Source organism: Rhagoletis pomonella, unplaced genomic scaffold (genome assembly GCF_013731165.1).
Source record: "Rhagoletis pomonella isolate Grant_MI unplaced genomic scaffold, Rhpom_1.0 Rhpom_scaffold_00004, whole genome shotgun sequence".
In the NCBI taxonomy this organism is placed as follows: Eukaryota; Metazoa; Arthropoda; class Insecta; order Diptera; family Tephritidae; genus Rhagoletis; species Rhagoletis pomonella.
Genome location: NW_023458558.1, coordinates 59119445 through 59136186, shown reverse-complemented (window position 1 = coordinate 59136186; position 16742 = coordinate 59119445). Strand labels below are relative to the sequence as shown.

Here is a 16742-nt window from a genome sequence, read left to right as displayed (position 1 = left end):
TTTGCCAATTTTAATAGTTCGTAGACTTTGAAAACTGCAGCATTTGAGAATTTGACGGCGGCACGTACGGTTTGAAAGCGCATCGCCAAGCGCGAATTCGAAAATACTTTTACAGCAAGTTAGCTACTAATGAAAGTTCAAAGAATATTTGCATATTATAGTGAATAGCGTAGCTAAATGGTACCTAATATTTTTATTTAATGATCAACCATTAAAAAAGTAACTGTTTGACACAAAGCGATTACGAACGCGTGTGAAAATATTCTCATTATTTAGTGGAAGTGTTTTAGATGTAAACACCTAAACAGCTGGGAACGGTAAAATAATTTGAACTAAAAAATATATACCCACATACAAATATATAATGTGCAAAGATAAATCAAATGTCAGCACAACTAGCGTACACGATACTGAAATTTATTCTTCGGAAGTATCGTTAGATATACCACCAGATGCCCTGTACACAAGCTCCAGTAACTGTATTATCGAGGAAGTGGATACGAACAATGAACGAGACTGCTGTCAAACCACCACTATTTGGCTGAAGAACACCGCTTCGAATATATTTCGCAAAAAGACACTCTACAAACGTTTACCTATTTTAGCGTGGTTGCCTAAATATAACCAAAAAGATTTAATTGGTGATTTGGTGGCCGGCATAACTATTGGTTTGACTGTGATACCTCAGGGCCTGGCTTTTGCTGGCATAACGGGCCTGGATTTGCAAGTGAGTGAGAGTTTATAAAGAAATTTGATATTATTGAATACAATTTGTTTCATAGGAGGATATGTATGTATGTATGTATATTAGGGCGTGTAAATTTTTTTCTACATCGTTCCTACCTTACGAAAAATTCTATGAAAAAAAGACCATCAGACCATAGCGCTAAATTAAGTTTAGAACCTGGAAAATTCTAAAAGGTATTTTTTGACTAATACAAAGTTAAAATGCTGATTAACATTTATAAAAGTGTTAAGAATGTTTGTTTTTTTTTTTTTAATAAAAACTTGTGTTTGGTGTTTTTTTCGTATGACAAATTTATTTATTTTTATCTATTTTTGTATAAAGATCCGCAAGATGGCCTTACAAAGCAAATTATGTGTACAGTATCGGTGAAATTAATAGCACCCCCATTTCAAAGTGATATTGTTTGCCACTCATGGTTATTTACTTCAAAAAAAAGGAGCAGATTATCAATTTGTCGGAATATTTTTTTATTTATGTTACCGCATAACTTTGGACCACCTAAGCCAATTTTTTTATTTGTTTTTTTTTAAGGAAATTTTGGTCTTTATGGGCTTAAGAGAAAGTTCTTTAAAGTACATAAATAAGAAGTTCAAACTAACAATATGGGGGTGCTATTGAGATGTCAAATTAAGGCGCTTGGTCTGTAGACGTGCAAACTGGTTTTAGTTTTTCGAAAGTAGCTGCCACCTGTTGAAAAATTAAGTTCATATTATTTAATAATCAAGGCCATCAAATCCGCACCGTTCGTTTGATTTTCCAAAATGAGGTGTCAAACTAAAAGCTTTGGACTGTAGATGTGCAATAAGATTTTTTTTTTTAAAGAGTTGCCACCTTTTAAAAAGTTATATTCAAATTAGTTATTTAAAAAAATAAATCAATTATTGCAAACTGGGTATCAATCGAAATGGCTTTGAAAAGCTTTGTTTCTTAGCTGAACTATAAGAGGGTTGCTGCCCCCTGTTAAAAAAGTCATCCCCATATGGATGACACCCGAAAGGGGTTTCCGAAAGTAGTAGTTTGCAGATATTTTGAAGAGGGTTGACACTTGCTTGAAATGTCGAATTTAGGTTACTTATTCACAAGCTATACGAAATATCATAATATGGTTATCAATCGAAGGAGTCTTAAGAAATCTTTAGTTTGAACGCTAAGAATATTGCAGAGATGTTGAAGGAGGGTTGTCACCTGTTTAAAAAGTTATATTGAAATTATTTAATAAGTTTAATGAATTTTTAAAATATGGGTATCAGTCGAATGGGAATTGAAAATCTTTGAGCTGTACTTAGCGGGTTTGTTTAAAAAATCAAATTCCACTTAATACATAAGTTAATTAAAATATGTATCGCAATGTTAGGCGAAGGAGAGTTAACAAGGACCATGACTTTCCGATAGGACTCCTGGTTTCTGGCAAATTAATTAATCATTCCAGTTTTTTATATCTTAATGGAAAAATAAAAAAACTTTACAAAAGAACAATTAAATAAATAACAGGTTCTGTACCAAATTTTTGCATTTGTGCTAAAGCCTGTTCTGTTACAAAAAAGATCAAGTTACTAGTGAAGAAAATTTATGGATAAATAAAGATGTAATGAGTGGTCAAATGAAAATGCGCAAAGATTTTTCGTATGAAATATGAATTGAAAAGCGTGTTACTCAGATCTGCGTGGCGTATGAGTAACATTCTTTCCTGCTCATTTTTCATACAAAAATTGTTGCGCATTTTCTTTTGACCACTCATTATTTCTTTACTTATCCATCATATTGGGAAAATAATGATTGTAAAGTTAGGTTACTCGGTAACAGTTAAAATTACTATTGGGATGAATTTTTCTTAATATTTAAACCTCCTTAGAAAATTTGGCCGAGTTTAAAAAAGTTGCACCAATCTTTTCTCTTCTGTGCCAAGGGCGACAAGTTAAAATTCTCCAGCTGCTTTTCAATCGCAGAGGACGCTTACCTATGCCTATTGCCCAATTTGCAAAACACTAACAACATCAACAACAACAACAAACTATTAGCTGCATTTTTGTAAGCGAGTGACAAAAGAACGCTCAACTCGGGTAAAATTTCCTTTTAGCTACTTAAGCAACCCTGTTGGCAAGAAACATATGATTAGTTTAACGGGATTTAGATACAAAAATCAATTTAAATGAGTAATAATGCGAGGTATTTGCGTAATGTATATAATTATTTAAAATATAAGTCACGCATATAAGGAAAAAAACAATTCACTCTCCACTATCCCATTAACAATTCACAATAGAGCTTTTTTTCACTTAACAACACTTCCCTTCAGGTCGCACATTTTTTTAACCGACCTGGCTGAATTGCCGAGTTTGTATTGTTGCTTTGCGTGTAATTCGTCATTTAAGCGAGCGTTCTTTTGTAGCTCGCCATGCAAAAGCATGCACCTCTTATTGCGCTTGTAATCTTCCAAATCAAATCCCGTCTCGCCATACACTTTGATTTAAATTTTCTAGTTGTTATTGTTTCGTCTTTATCAGGCATTTTTAAAAACATATTTGACGTTGTTTTGAAACTTAACGATATAAAATAATTTAATTAATATTTCTTAGAATATAGAAGTAATACACTGTGCGTCGCCGACTATATTCTGTATGTATAAAAGTTGATGCATTCTTCTTATAAACTTCTCTCCGCCGTATTTGACTAGCTAAACTGGCAAGCCGTCAGCTCCAGTAGCCTTTTTTGCATCCGCGAAATTGCCATCCGTACTACGTAAAAGTCGAGTGTAGGAACATCAGTTCCCTCAACATAGACTAACAGATCTATTCTGCGCTGGTAATAAAAGTTTTGTAACCGGTAAATAAAGTTCCTCTCAATTTTTAAACCCTTTTCACATTCTGTGTACTCTTTTCACCGGTAAATTCCGTTACCATCTCATAAGCTGGTAACAAAGTATTGCCCCGTGAAATATGCATTGCCAGAATTTCCACAACTCTTCATAGCTGAATTGAATATTTTAACTGCATTACCAACGTACCTATAATCGCGATGACAAGAACTGGTAATATTTTTTGGTAATAAAATTTTCCGATTTCAAAATCTTTGGTAACGTGCAGAATAGATATGTAAGAGTCGGATTGACCTTCTTCGCTGGCTGAAGTTCTGTTACCATTCCATAGAGTAAAAAAGTGTTATCCTTATAATAATATTCCGGATTTTCTTTTCTTCCTTCAAATAATATGTCTTTTGTCTGTGGGCCATCCTTTTTCTCTGCAGCTTCGTGGAATGCCTCTTCTTACCTGTTGATCTTTAGGGTCCACAAAAATCCTACTACCTTTTCGGTAGCGGCACGCAATGAGCGGGAAGTGTAGTTTCACTGCTCCCATGTGTCGGTTTGTTGAAGAAGAACAAGGTTTAAAGGCGGAGTGCAAAACTGATTCAGTCTCTCCCACCACAAATGCAATGCCGATTGCGATCTATTATATCGAAGCTGTAGTAGACGTCGGAGGACCCCATGCGGGTTTTGTTGCCCCTTGCACCGTCCATCACATTTATTGGATGCCATACTTGTATGAATGTCATTGTTAGTGCTCCCCGTACGACATCAATCAGCCGGGTAGAGGCACCTTCTCCATTAAAGATTCGTACATTCCAGGCCCATGCCCTAAAATCGTAATCTTTTGTTCGTACGCCGTGGTCGTCATCAAAAGAAACAGATAATCAACATTTTTGCAACTTATTTCTTTTATTTATTGATACTCTTTAACTCTATTTTGGTTGCAAAAAAGTTGTATACGTTCATGCATATACATATATAAATGTATGTATGTATGAAAATTGCGTCTTTTTAGAAACTTAAATTTGAATTTTTATCTGGTTTCTTATTTATGAATAATGAGAGTCATCATGATGAAGCTCAGCTAGAATCTCTCAAGGTTAGAATCGCCACCATAATTAGATATGTATGTACTATTATCATTACTATAGCGAAACTTAACGCTGGTCAGCAAAGCAGATCACGACGTTCACAAGTGCAATGTTAAAAGAAATGCGAAGAATAAAAAATAAATACTACAATTTAAGTTCCAAAACCGGTTGTTTCTGGAGGGGGTAGAGCAAAGTGGAAGCAAATTATCAAATGAGAAAGAAAAAAAAAATCACATTGATGAAAGAAAATAAGCATAAATAATTTTGATCTCTTTAGAAATAACTACCCAATAAACACCCAATAACCATTTTGGCGATCGTTCGAAAATTATCTTCGATATCCAATATGAATATGGAACAGAGAACCAACTAATAACCAAACTTAGTTTTCCACTGTTCATAGTATATTGGAAATACAGTCGAGATGGGTTCGAAAAAATTGGAAACCATAGTAACAAGAGAGAAAGTGAAATCCTGCACGTTCTCGGAGGGAAATATAAGAAAATCACTCTCTCTCATTAAAATTCCAATTCGATAGCGAAGGAAAAATATATTGGATAGCAAAGGTTCCGTTTTGCTGGAGAATGGCCTAGTTCTCGAATCGAATACTAAACTATTGCACATTCGTTATCGAAGGTGAGACTCGAAAAAAAGTATGTGCGCCTGGGCCACACTGGAGAAGTGAAACACGCGTTACATATCTATTTTGTCTCATAACCAATATACATATATACATATATCTGCTTTTGCTTAAGGTTATATTTTTTGTCTTTTTTTCTGTCATAGATACATCTACCCCTGTTCGATGTAATTACATTTATGTTATTCTGTTTTCCTTTATATTCATTTTTATCTTTCTACTCTATCGCTAACAAATCAATAGTAACATCCAACAAAATATCGATAATAAATCCGATAAAAATATCAATGTTAATATCGATAACACATTCGATAAAAATGTCGATAGAAAAATCGATAATAATATTGGTAGCAAAATCGATTAGAAAATCGATAAAAATATCGCTGACAAAATCGATAATAAAATCGATAGCAAAGGCTTTAAATAATAAAGTCGATAAATAATCGACAACAAAATCGATAAAATATCGATAACAATTCGATACAAATTCCAATAACAAAATCGATTATAATATTGGTAGCAAAACCGATTAGAAAATCAATAAAAATATCGATAAAAGTATCCATAAAAATATCGATAGCAAAATCGATAAAAAAAATCGAAAAAAAATTTATAACAAAATTGATAAATAATCGATAACAAATCCGATAAAAACATCGATTATTATATCGAGTCCCGCGAATCCCGGAAACCTCTAAAATCCCTAAATGGTTCCCAGATTGGATCTCTGTGTCTCTATCTATATCCTTTTCTCTCTAATTACCTTTATTTTAATCTTTTTTCCTCTATCTTCATCTTTACTTTTATCGGTATCCTCATCCTCATCTTTTTCTTTATATTTATCTTTATTTTTAACTTATATATAAGTAAAGTGTTTAAATTTACCTTGGTATTCATTTTTGCCATTATCTTTACGCATCTTTGTTTTTATTTCTTATTTTTACCTTTTCCTTTATCTTTTTCGTTATCATGTACCTACTCACCTTTATTTTCATTTTTGTATTGGTCTTTTTCTAAGTGTTATTCTTTAACTCTTTATTAGCAAGTTTTTCTTAAATTAATAACATACATTCAAGAAGCACTTGTTTCCGTCCCAACCATTTCCGTTGCATCATTTCCGTTGAATTTGCCAATTTACTCCGAACCAATCAACCGCCGCTAAAGAATCTTCACTTCAAAAAAGGATTGGTTTTCCAAATATTTTCGAATTGTTAACCGAGCCCAATGTTTAATGTTTATTGGGTATATAGTGTATTGCGTATGTATATATGTGACCTGGTCTACGGAAAGGGGGCTTAGGTGTCAAAAAATCAAAGTGTACTAAAAATAATAATAATATTAATAATAATAATAATAATATTAATAATAATAATAATAAAACTATAATAATATTCCGACCAACAACAACACTTACTGGACCAACAACAACTCTTACTGGACCAACAACAACACTTACTGGACGTCCGGCGCGGAGAACAATTAACGAGATAATGAGAAACTGACGAAACGAGTTGCTTACTTTTAACAGCTTTTTCACAGAAAAGTAGTTTTCGCACGTAAGCTCCCTTTTCGTAGACCAGGTCACATATATTGCTTCTATCTAGACTATTCTTTGAATTCTTCATTTTGAATTCTTTTTGCATAATTTTAAGAAAAATATTAGAAAAAAGAAACAAACATAAGCGATTTTTGACCGTGTTCAATAAATCATGCCAGCCGAAGAACATTACGTTGAAAAGAAATGTTTCCAGTGTATTTTGTATTGTGTATTTTGTGCTGATTTCTTTAGCGTTGTCTTGTAAGTATGAAATTTGTCTGCCTTACAACTTTTTCTCATTTCCAGAATATTTCTCTGAGAAAGTGAGACATCAAAGTGCTTTCGCCTTTGCTCTGGTGCCTGGTGATTGATGTCCCTCTTAGGGTCAGTTTTTCAGTGCACGCCCATGGTTTAAACTCAGTTTAAACGCCCGCTCTGGCTGGTTTGAACTAAGATCAGCCAATCAAATGCCAGCCAGTTATTCAGTTTAAAATCAGTTTACTCAATCTAAGTTTAAATCGGCACTGAAAAACTGGCCCTTAGTGACTCTAGTATCTATAGTAAAATCATGTGTCCTGCCGCATTACGCGCCTTCTCGGGCAGTTGTTTGCGGGAAAGCGCAAAGAACACTGCATAAGTATGATTGAAACTTGGTTTTATTAGCATAGGCTGTACGTTAGCCCAACCAAAACTAGTGTTGTGCTCTGCACTCGAAGTGACGGTTGGATGCTTCAATTCCCATTACACTTAAAGCAGTCACAATTCAGATCTCTTCCGAAGTTAAGTATCTAGGAGTAATTCTGAAGGCCACACTTGCATAGAAGTCTCACGATGGGCATACGACCTACAAAGCGTAAAATAAATAAATAAATTAAAAGGTCTTTGGTAAAACGTGAGGTCTGTCAACCAAGGGTATCCTATGTATCTACACCTCTATGATCAGACCCATTACCAGTAATGCATCGGTGGTATGGTGAATCAGACTCGCAATCAAAAGCGTCGGAAATCTGCTTGCCAAACTTCAAAAGGCAGGCGCTGTGTGCTGCATGGGAGCTTTCTCTACAAAGCCTGGTACTGCTCTTTATGCTCTACTACGCTTACCAAAACTTGGCACCTCTATACGTAGGGAGACCTTACAGGCCAACAATAAGCTTGAAATAAATGAAAATTGCTGGTGGCAGAGATCGAGACAGAAGAGCGTTTTCAATTAATCACCCTTCTTCTTAATCACTTATTTCTTAGGGGTTACTTGAAGTCGCAGGTTCATGCCAACAACCCTTAGAATATCGCAGTCTTAAAATAGAATATTCGACTGGAAAGCGAACAGTTATCACCGGCCACTTGACGGGTATCATCTTTTCCACTTAAAAGAAAAAATTATAATCTTTACTGATTGCTCCTAAACTGACAATGGATCAGGATCTGGTGTCTATATCGAACATAATGTTCATGAGCTTCACTTTTCTCTTGGGGAATATGCCTCGGTATTCCTATTCGAATCCGCAAACTTCAGCCTTTGAAGCCACCGTCAGAAATTGGGCGAATATTTCACTGTGAACCTCATGTTGCTCTCAATCTCGCAGGATCGTGGAACTCTTGAAAGGATCTGCTTGAATTTATTCGTAAATCAATTATGGCCTTTTCTTTTCTACCGAAAAATGTTGCCTTCCAAGTTCCTTCTACGCACAAATACTAAGGAGAGGGAAATGAAAAGGAAAAATTTTTTGTACAAAAGAAAATACCATTAAATTTAAAAAAGAATGAAAGGAACGAGAAAACAATACTATAAGCTGCATGTAGCTTGTATGAATGTTAAAGTTTCATGATAACTTTATCCTATGGATGAATTGTAAAATCTTTGAAGTCTTTTTCATGAATTATCTATTTTTTTTAGCTACGACGTTATTCTAGCAAACGATCGTATATATAGGTATTCTTTTTTTAATGGCGTTATCTTCTCTCGAAAAAAATGTGACCTTCTTATATGGCAACATTATCAGCGTGCAATATTTTAAGAAGAAGAGTAAATGCAACATTACTTCGAGAAAAGAAAACGCTATAAAATACATATTATTCTCATTCGTAGTCCGTTATCTATAATTGTTGTAAACATTGTTAAAATGTGTTTATATTTACCAATTAAAGACTTCTTAGATCTTATATACATATGCATACATATATACATTAGCGTATATTCTAACTTTGCACTCTTTTTGCAGTATGGACTGTACAGCTGCTTCTTGGGCTGCTTTATCTACGTTATTTTCGGAACCAGCAAAGATGTTCCTTTTGGACCTACTGCCATTGCCGCATTGCTGACGTTTCAAATAGCTCGTGGCAGTTTGGAAAAAACAATTCTACTCACCTTTCTTACTGGCCTCATTGAAGTTCTGATGGGTATATTTCAGTTAGGTTTCCTCATCGACTTCGTATCTGGACCGGTCAGTGCAGGCTTCACCAGCGCCGCGTCATTAATCATTTTTACCTCACAACTTAAGGATATGTTGGTTGTAGATACAACTGGTGAGACGCTAGTACACATGTGGATCTCCATAATTAAGGATTTTCATAATATCAGCTGGAATGATGCCGCTTTGGGTATAAGTTCGGTTATTATATTACTCTCTATGCGTTCGATGACCTTTGTCACTATCGGCCCGAAGGAGGGCAAAGCATGTTGGCAGCGTGTATTGCAGCAGATCATCTGGTTGATTGGCACTTCACGTAATGCAGTTCTTGTGATGTTGGTCGGTCTATTAGGTTATGATTTGCTCCATTCCGGCATCGATATCTTTCGTATGGTCGGTTATGTGCCACAGGGATTACCCGAGCTGAAGATGCCAGCATTTTTTATAGATACCTTCACTAATACCACCAGCGGCGAGCTTGTGCAAACGCATGAAAATTTCATTGATATGGTAAGCAGCTTGGGTGCTGGTCTAATTGTGATACCGCTAGTTTCGCTGCTGGAAACCACAGCACTGATACAAACTTTTGGTGAGTAATGCTTGAAACACAATACCGGCGAATGGTCAAATTCGCCGAATTGGGCGATGCTGTCGTTCACCGTTTGCCCAGCTATTACGCCTACTTAAACAGAATTAAAGCGGTAGCGAAAACAGCTGATGCCATTCGGTCGCCTTTATAATTTGTGTGACCATATTTAGAAAAAATGAAACCATATTCGGAAATGAGGAAATGATAACAAATATAAATATAAAACAAAGAAAAATTATTATAAATTAATTTCTTGTAAGCCAGATTTAATGAATCCACAACTTACAGCTGTCATCGCCCAGTAGGGCGATAGAAATAAATCTATCGCCATGAAAGGCCGCCGAGCGGACTTCGCATTTCGCTTTGGCTGTGTTCAATTTACAGCCTGATTCTGTGCACTTGATAAGTAAAAAAAAATTATGATTTATCAATTTTTTATTATTTATCAAGAATTGCAATTCTAGCAGAGAAATCTAAAGCTCTTTTCTTGATAAATTATCAAGATTGAAAATGCTATTGACAAGCGTTTACAAATTGAAGTTTCATATGAAAATTATAAATTTTGTACATGATTCAATAATTAAAGGTTTGCTCATTAGTGACATTAGAGTTTTGACACTACCTTATCTCCCTTACAAAAGCTTTGCACACACACTCGAACCCACACACAGTGCCTTGCTAAGGGAGCCGATTTTGTCAAGAGGGAGCGAAAAAACTGTTTTTTGAGCAAACCTTTTATTTATTGAATCTTGAATTTTGTATATTAATAAAATGGTTTCTATCATTTAAATACTGCATGAGCCGGCATTTGAACCTGGAACACACAGAATTTATAGCCATCTCTATCTACTCGGCTACGGCAGTCAAAAACTTGTTTGCTTTTAAATTCATATTTTTCATATGTGACAATGAAATCAGTTCCTCTCGTGTGGAAATTAGTTCCCCTCTTGTGGAAATCGTAGAGCTTTTTATTTAATAAACATTGACACTGAATGCGATGGGAGCTTTTACTTGATAAAAATCTTGATACAATTTCTTTAAAAATAATTTATCAAGAAAACACAGAATTGGGCTTGCAGATGTTCTAATTTTGACAGCGCGAATTTCGCTGTGGTGAGCTCGCCGTTCGTCGGCATTGTGTTTCCGCTATAAAATAGTAAATGGTGTGGCAAATGTACATACAAAAGTATGTATGTATACAATATAATTATTGTTTTATTTTTTATTACCAGCCGATGGCAAGCCTTGTGATGCTAATCAAGAACTCATCGCCATTGGCCTTTGTAATGTCGGCACTTCCTTTGCGCAGGGCTTTCGTGGCAATGGCCCTTTGGCTCGAGGTGCTGTCTTGAATGCCAGCGGTGTTAGAACTCAGATGTCAAATTTGTATGCGGGAATTCTTGTGATGTTCGCTTTACTTTATCTAACTCCTGCCTTCTACTATGTTCCGAAAGCTGCTTTGGCTGCAATTATTGTTTCCGCGACGATCTTTATGCTACAATATCGCGTAATCAAGCCGATGTGGCGTAGTAAAAGTAAGTACATCCGTAATGTATGCGATTTCCACGAGTGATTGAATTATTTTGCTAAGGAACTACTAAAATTAAAATAGCGTTTCAATCTCAATAATGTCAAATTTATCTCTATCAAGGAAAGGGTGTTTAAAAAGAACATTTCGTGACACAGTTTCTATCTAAAATCAGGAACGTTAATAACATGCTCACATCTAAGTGTTCATAAACGCTGGTTTAAAGTATACTCTACTTCTTTTTAAATAAAGATTAGATAATTGATTATTAGATATAATAATTGCGCTATTTGGGCGTCCCACTATGGGGCCTTTTGACATTTTTCGTTGAGAAAATCATAACTTCTGAACGAATAAAGATATTTTAACAACTTAACTTGCATCTGGAAGAAAAATATCTTAGGTTTAAATGCAGAATGCTCAAAAAACAGACTGTCTCAAAATGTATTATTAAAGTATATATATTTTTATGAAATGCAAAAGCTAAAATTTGCCAGTACCAATTTCATTTCAGCAACAGGAGAATCGATTTTCTCCAAAAACTGCTATTTTCTCCGCACTTTGCTCTAAAAAAATTTATATAAACAAATGAAAATTACAAATATCTTCTAAAGTGTATTAGATAGCCTTCATTAAAAAAAAATTAAACAAATAACCACATAAAAATATAGACTTTACGAAAAACAGGTAAACAACGAAGTCGACCTTTGTTTGGTTTTACTTAAAATTAACGTACCTTCTATAAAAATAGAAGAAAATAACAATTGTTCGCTTTATTTACATACAAGTCAATCTCAAACGTGACAAACAAAAATTAAAAGGTCGCGAAATTCAACGCTTTTTGGAAAAACCTTCCCAGCTTCGTATCTTCGCAACGGTTTTTTCCATATGGTCCATTCTCGAGGCCTAAATATCAACTAAGAACATAAGAAAGATTGCTATTCGCGCCCACCTGCAGTAAAATATCACAAGACCACATTCGTGCAGCCTTTGAAGCATTCCCGGGTAGACTCGATGCTATTATCCGCCCAAAAATTGGCTGAATCTAACTGTAATAAATTTTTTTTTTAATTTGTAATTTTTATTATGATCTGAAGTTTGTAGTTAAAAAACAAAACAAAAAATTACAAAACTATAAAATTTATAAATTCGTAACACTTCGAGCGCCTACCCTTGTATAAAAAAAGACAATTTGATATAGAAATACGCTAGCACAGCATTGCCTACGAGGTCTTCAGCCGGCATACAGTGGTCTGAATAGAGAATCTAGTGGAACGAAAAAATAAGTGTGCGCCTTTGTCTTACCTATTTAAACTAGGGAGGCATAAACTAAAAGATTTCCTATCAAAAACTCTCACTCATCTAAATCGTTAATTTCCCTACTTTGCTAATAATTTAATTCTTTTATCTTCCAGAAACTGATCTCATTCCTGGCCTTGGAGCCTTCATAGCTTGTATTGTATTACCCATACAGGTTGGCATATTGGTTGGCATTGGCATCAATATCGTTTTCATATTGTACAGTGCAGCGAGACCAAAACTGCGTATCGAAAATTTATGTGTAAGTTATTCTTTAAACTCATATTATGTATTATTATTTATGTAGATACGCTTGCAATTAAACACATTATTAATTTACTCTTTTCGAACCACCACATAGACCTCAACTGGCATTAGATACCTCATGCTCACCCCCGATCGATGTCTGATCTTTCCCTCTGTAGAGTTTGTGCGCAATGTGATCAACAAGCAAGGGCGCAAATCGACGGTACCCGTAGTCATTGATTGCACCTACATTTATGGTGCTGATTTCACCGCCGCCAAGGTGGTTTCGATGTTAATTAAAGATTTCGAGACGCGTAACCAGAAACTCTACTTTTACAATCTGCAACGTCGAGTCGCACAGGTTTTCGAAGACCTCAATAAGGGACTGATCGTTATATACGATGTCGATCACTTGGAACGTGAATTGTCTGGCAAAGATGAAAATTCCAAGCTGTGAATTATTGGCAATCAAGCTATAATTGTAAATTGCGGGTCTGAATACTGCTGTTGCAATAGACCGATGTTCACTCGAGCGAAAACGAAGGTGTCATCATAATGAAGAGGAGGTGTGAAGTGGTGAAAGTGATGAGCTGTGAAGCGGCTTGAGCGCGAATGCCGTTGTGAAGCAATGGGCAGGAACGGCATAATGAACGGGATCTAAATTATTAGCAACTTTTTTATAGTCCATTTAAATGCTTTTATTTTTAAAGTCGTATGTGCTATTGTGTATTTTTTTATGTATTGACATGTATTTATGTGAACCTTTTCTGCAATTATATACATATGTACTGAAAATTACAGTGAAACCCGCTCAAGTAACCAACATTTTTGGGCACCGTGAATATTTTAATGTAATCTGAAGAAAATCTTTCTCTTAAGTACCTCCCCGCTTATTTACCTAACCCACCTAAGTACCTAAATTTATCATTTTACTTATAATTTTCCCCTTTTAAGTGCTCCCGCAACACGTTCGGCAAAAAATTCTAAAACATCATTGGCAATTTTTAGCCACATTATTACACGAAAATTAAAAACACTTCTGAAAAAAGTTTGAAATTTTTTTGAAAATTTTATGAATATTTTTTCAGGTTTTAAAATATTATAAGCTTAGGTTTAAATGGTATTTATTAGGAAATGAACTGTGTTTTAATTGAAAAATCTTAAAAATTAATAAATAAACGCAAACGCCATAATTTTTAATTGGTCCGAAATTGGTCCAACACTGTATGTATGTATAAATATGTGTAATCAATTACTTTACAGAATTGAATTCTTTTAAAAATGGCATAACATTGATTTTCCGATTGTTTATAAAGTTTTGGTTTATATGTTTATGTGTTAAAATAATCTTGGTTTTAAACCACGTGCACTTCATTGAATGCTCATGTTTCATTCAAATACTTATTTATGTAAGTTAACAAGAAGATTAACTACATTAATAATTATGTTCGCTTAAGTACCCGCATCGAGGTACTTAAGCGGGTTCTACTAAGTATCCAACCCGTACGTAAGTACTTAAAAAAGCTGACATTTTCGTGAGGTGCTTTAGCGGGTCTTACAGTAGTACAAAAAAATTAATAAACAGTTTTTAATCTTGTGCTAAATTCAAGTTAACTGAATTTTTTCAAATACATACCTACTTTTATTCACATTGTCCTCCGAGACGAAATACCTTGGGTGACATATCAGGCACCAAACTAAGCTGGAACACAAATATTGAGAGGCGCGTTGAGAGAACCTACATTGCTTATTATACATGCAAAAGCACATTCAGTAAGAACTGGGTATTAAATCCAAAGCTTGTCCTCTGAATGTGCACGGCTATCATATGACCAATACTGACCGGACCTAGAAAAACAATACAACGTAGTATAAAAAAATCAGCTTGTGCAGGTGCTACAGGAACAATCAAGTCGGGTCCATCTGATGCGCCTAATGTGATCCTGCATCAACTCAAAAGCTTATCGAATCAGAGGAAAAATCAGATTATATACCTGCTCCGACAGATTTCAGGAAAAAAAATTTACTGAAGTTTCCTTCTAGACGGGATTGGAGTAGAGGCAGAATATTCGAGGAGAATTCCACTGAAATCTATACCGACGGGTCCAAAATGGACTGCGGCGTGGGTGCGGAGGTATTCTCTGAAACTTTGAACGTCTCTCTCTCGCTTCGACTAACTAATTTTACTAGCATCTTCCAAGCGAGTAGTACTGTGAATCGAAAGGGCCTCGAAAGCCTTAGGAGGAACTATGTAGAAGTACGAAAAGCATACATTATCTCAGATAGCCAAGCGGCACCGTTTGCAAAATCTAAAACACTCGGAGATTGCAAATGTGCGGTAAGCTCTATGGCCTAGTTAATAGACATCTCTCTCATCTGGGTTCACGGCCAAAGGAGCATACACGGAAATGAGAGGGCTAAAGCTAAAGCCGGAGCATCTTTTGATGAATCCGAGGCAGAGACAATAAGCTGTCGGACTCGGACTCATCAAAAGAGAACTGCATCTGCAATTCGCACGTATGGCTGATACAAAGTATTTTATCCGTTGGAAGTTTACCAGCATATTTTTTGGTATCGATGATTTTTGTGTGGGTTTACAAATTCGCCATACTGATGATAATTTGTATTTATTAAATATTATGTAGGTGCGAAAATACTTTCTTGGGTCAAAAATTGCATGAGAGGTGTTTACTAGGTAAGTATGTACATTAGGGTGGTCCGGAAAAAGTGCATGAGAGAAAAGTAATTTCGGAATTTTAATGCACTCACTCCCAAGTGACTCTCTACTTACGTCGAAAAAATATACAACCTTTTGTTTTTTTAACCAAAAAATACTTTTTTTTAATAAAAAAAAAATTTGGAGGTCGCTCAATGTTTGCCATCTACATATTTTATATGGAAAAAAAACTATTTTTCGTACAAATGGTATAAAATCGGTTAATCCTGTTTCTCTTCAGGAGACTTCAATGAGTAACCCCATTGCAATTTTTGGGGTTTTTGGGACCCTTGAAAACTTGCAGAGTTTGCCGATGGAGAAATATAGGTTTTCAAGGATTCTCAAACATATCTACGAAATTTTTTTTCGAATAAAAAATACATGATAAACTTTGAGCTCTTTAAGTGACCTCGAAATATTTTTATTTATTTAAAAAAACAAGGGTATATTATTTCGATATAAATAGAACAATCCAACTTTACTGCTTTTGAACCATCCTAATGTACATATGCAAAATCCACTTGCTTTTAAAATATACACACGCATGTCAACATGGATGAGTGCTGGTCGAAATATTTAGTCTGCCGTATTTGTGTATGTATATGTATGTAAACATAAAGATTTTGTCAATGCTAAAAGCTAATTAAAATTTCACGTATTTGGATTTATTGCCCTTACTGAATTTATTATGACGGTAATGGATTTATATTTTGATGGATAAGCACATTGGATATATATTTGATTGATTGCGACAACCAAAACAGGTGGTAAATAAATGGCAATTAATTCCAGGAAGTAATGAAAGCGATTTTTTGGCACGTGGCGAAATACTTATTGCTTAGATATCTAATATTCCATGCTTAAGCTAGCTATAATATTCAATAATAACTAGCGTCCAATGCATCATTACTCAAATCCCTGAATTAGATATGTAAATAACAAATAGAAAAAAACATTATTCCAGTATTTAGATAATCTCAAAATTTCGACTAAATGAACGAAAATATGAATTTATAATCAAAAAGGGGCTGAAGATGTGTGTGTGTGAATCTTTAGATGATGTTTTGCTCTTTATGACCGAATTCAAAAAAGGAGAAGATGGCCAACTCGTCCGAATATTTTTTACTACATGAACCG

General features: G+C 34.9%; 1 protein-coding gene across 1 annotated transcript; it reads left to right on the top strand.

Annotated features, from left to right (window-relative positions):
* The first annotated feature begins 203 nt into the window (after positions 1–203).
* Positions 204–13466, top strand: LOC118738535 (sodium-independent sulfate anion transporter-like). The gene is made up of 5 exons (XM_036469472.1): positions 204–727; positions 9039–9816; positions 11049–11351; positions 12760–12905; positions 13005–13466. Exons 1-5 carry the CDS (start codon positions 365–367, stop codon positions 13344–13346), a joined length of 1932 nt encoding a protein of 643 aa, XP_036325365.1. The 5' UTR covers positions 204–364; the 3' UTR covers positions 13347–13466.
* Positions 13467–16742: the final 3276 nt, after the last annotated feature.

What these genes read in the sequence shown, in the direction of transcription:
- LOC118738535 (XM_036469472.1), top strand. Translation starts at nt 365, where the DNA reads ATGTGCAAAGATAAATCAAATGTCAGCACAACTAGCGTACACGATACT. An exon ending in AGCACTGATACAAACTTTTG is followed by an intron (nt 9,817 to 11,048) that starts GTGAGTAATGCT and finishes TTTTATTACCAG; the next exon opens with CCGATGGCAAGCCTTGTGAT. An exon ending in GCCGATGTGGCGTAGTAAAA is followed by an intron (nt 11,352 to 12,759) that starts GTAAGTACATCC and finishes TTTATCTTCCAG; the next exon opens with AAACTGATCTCATTCCTGGC.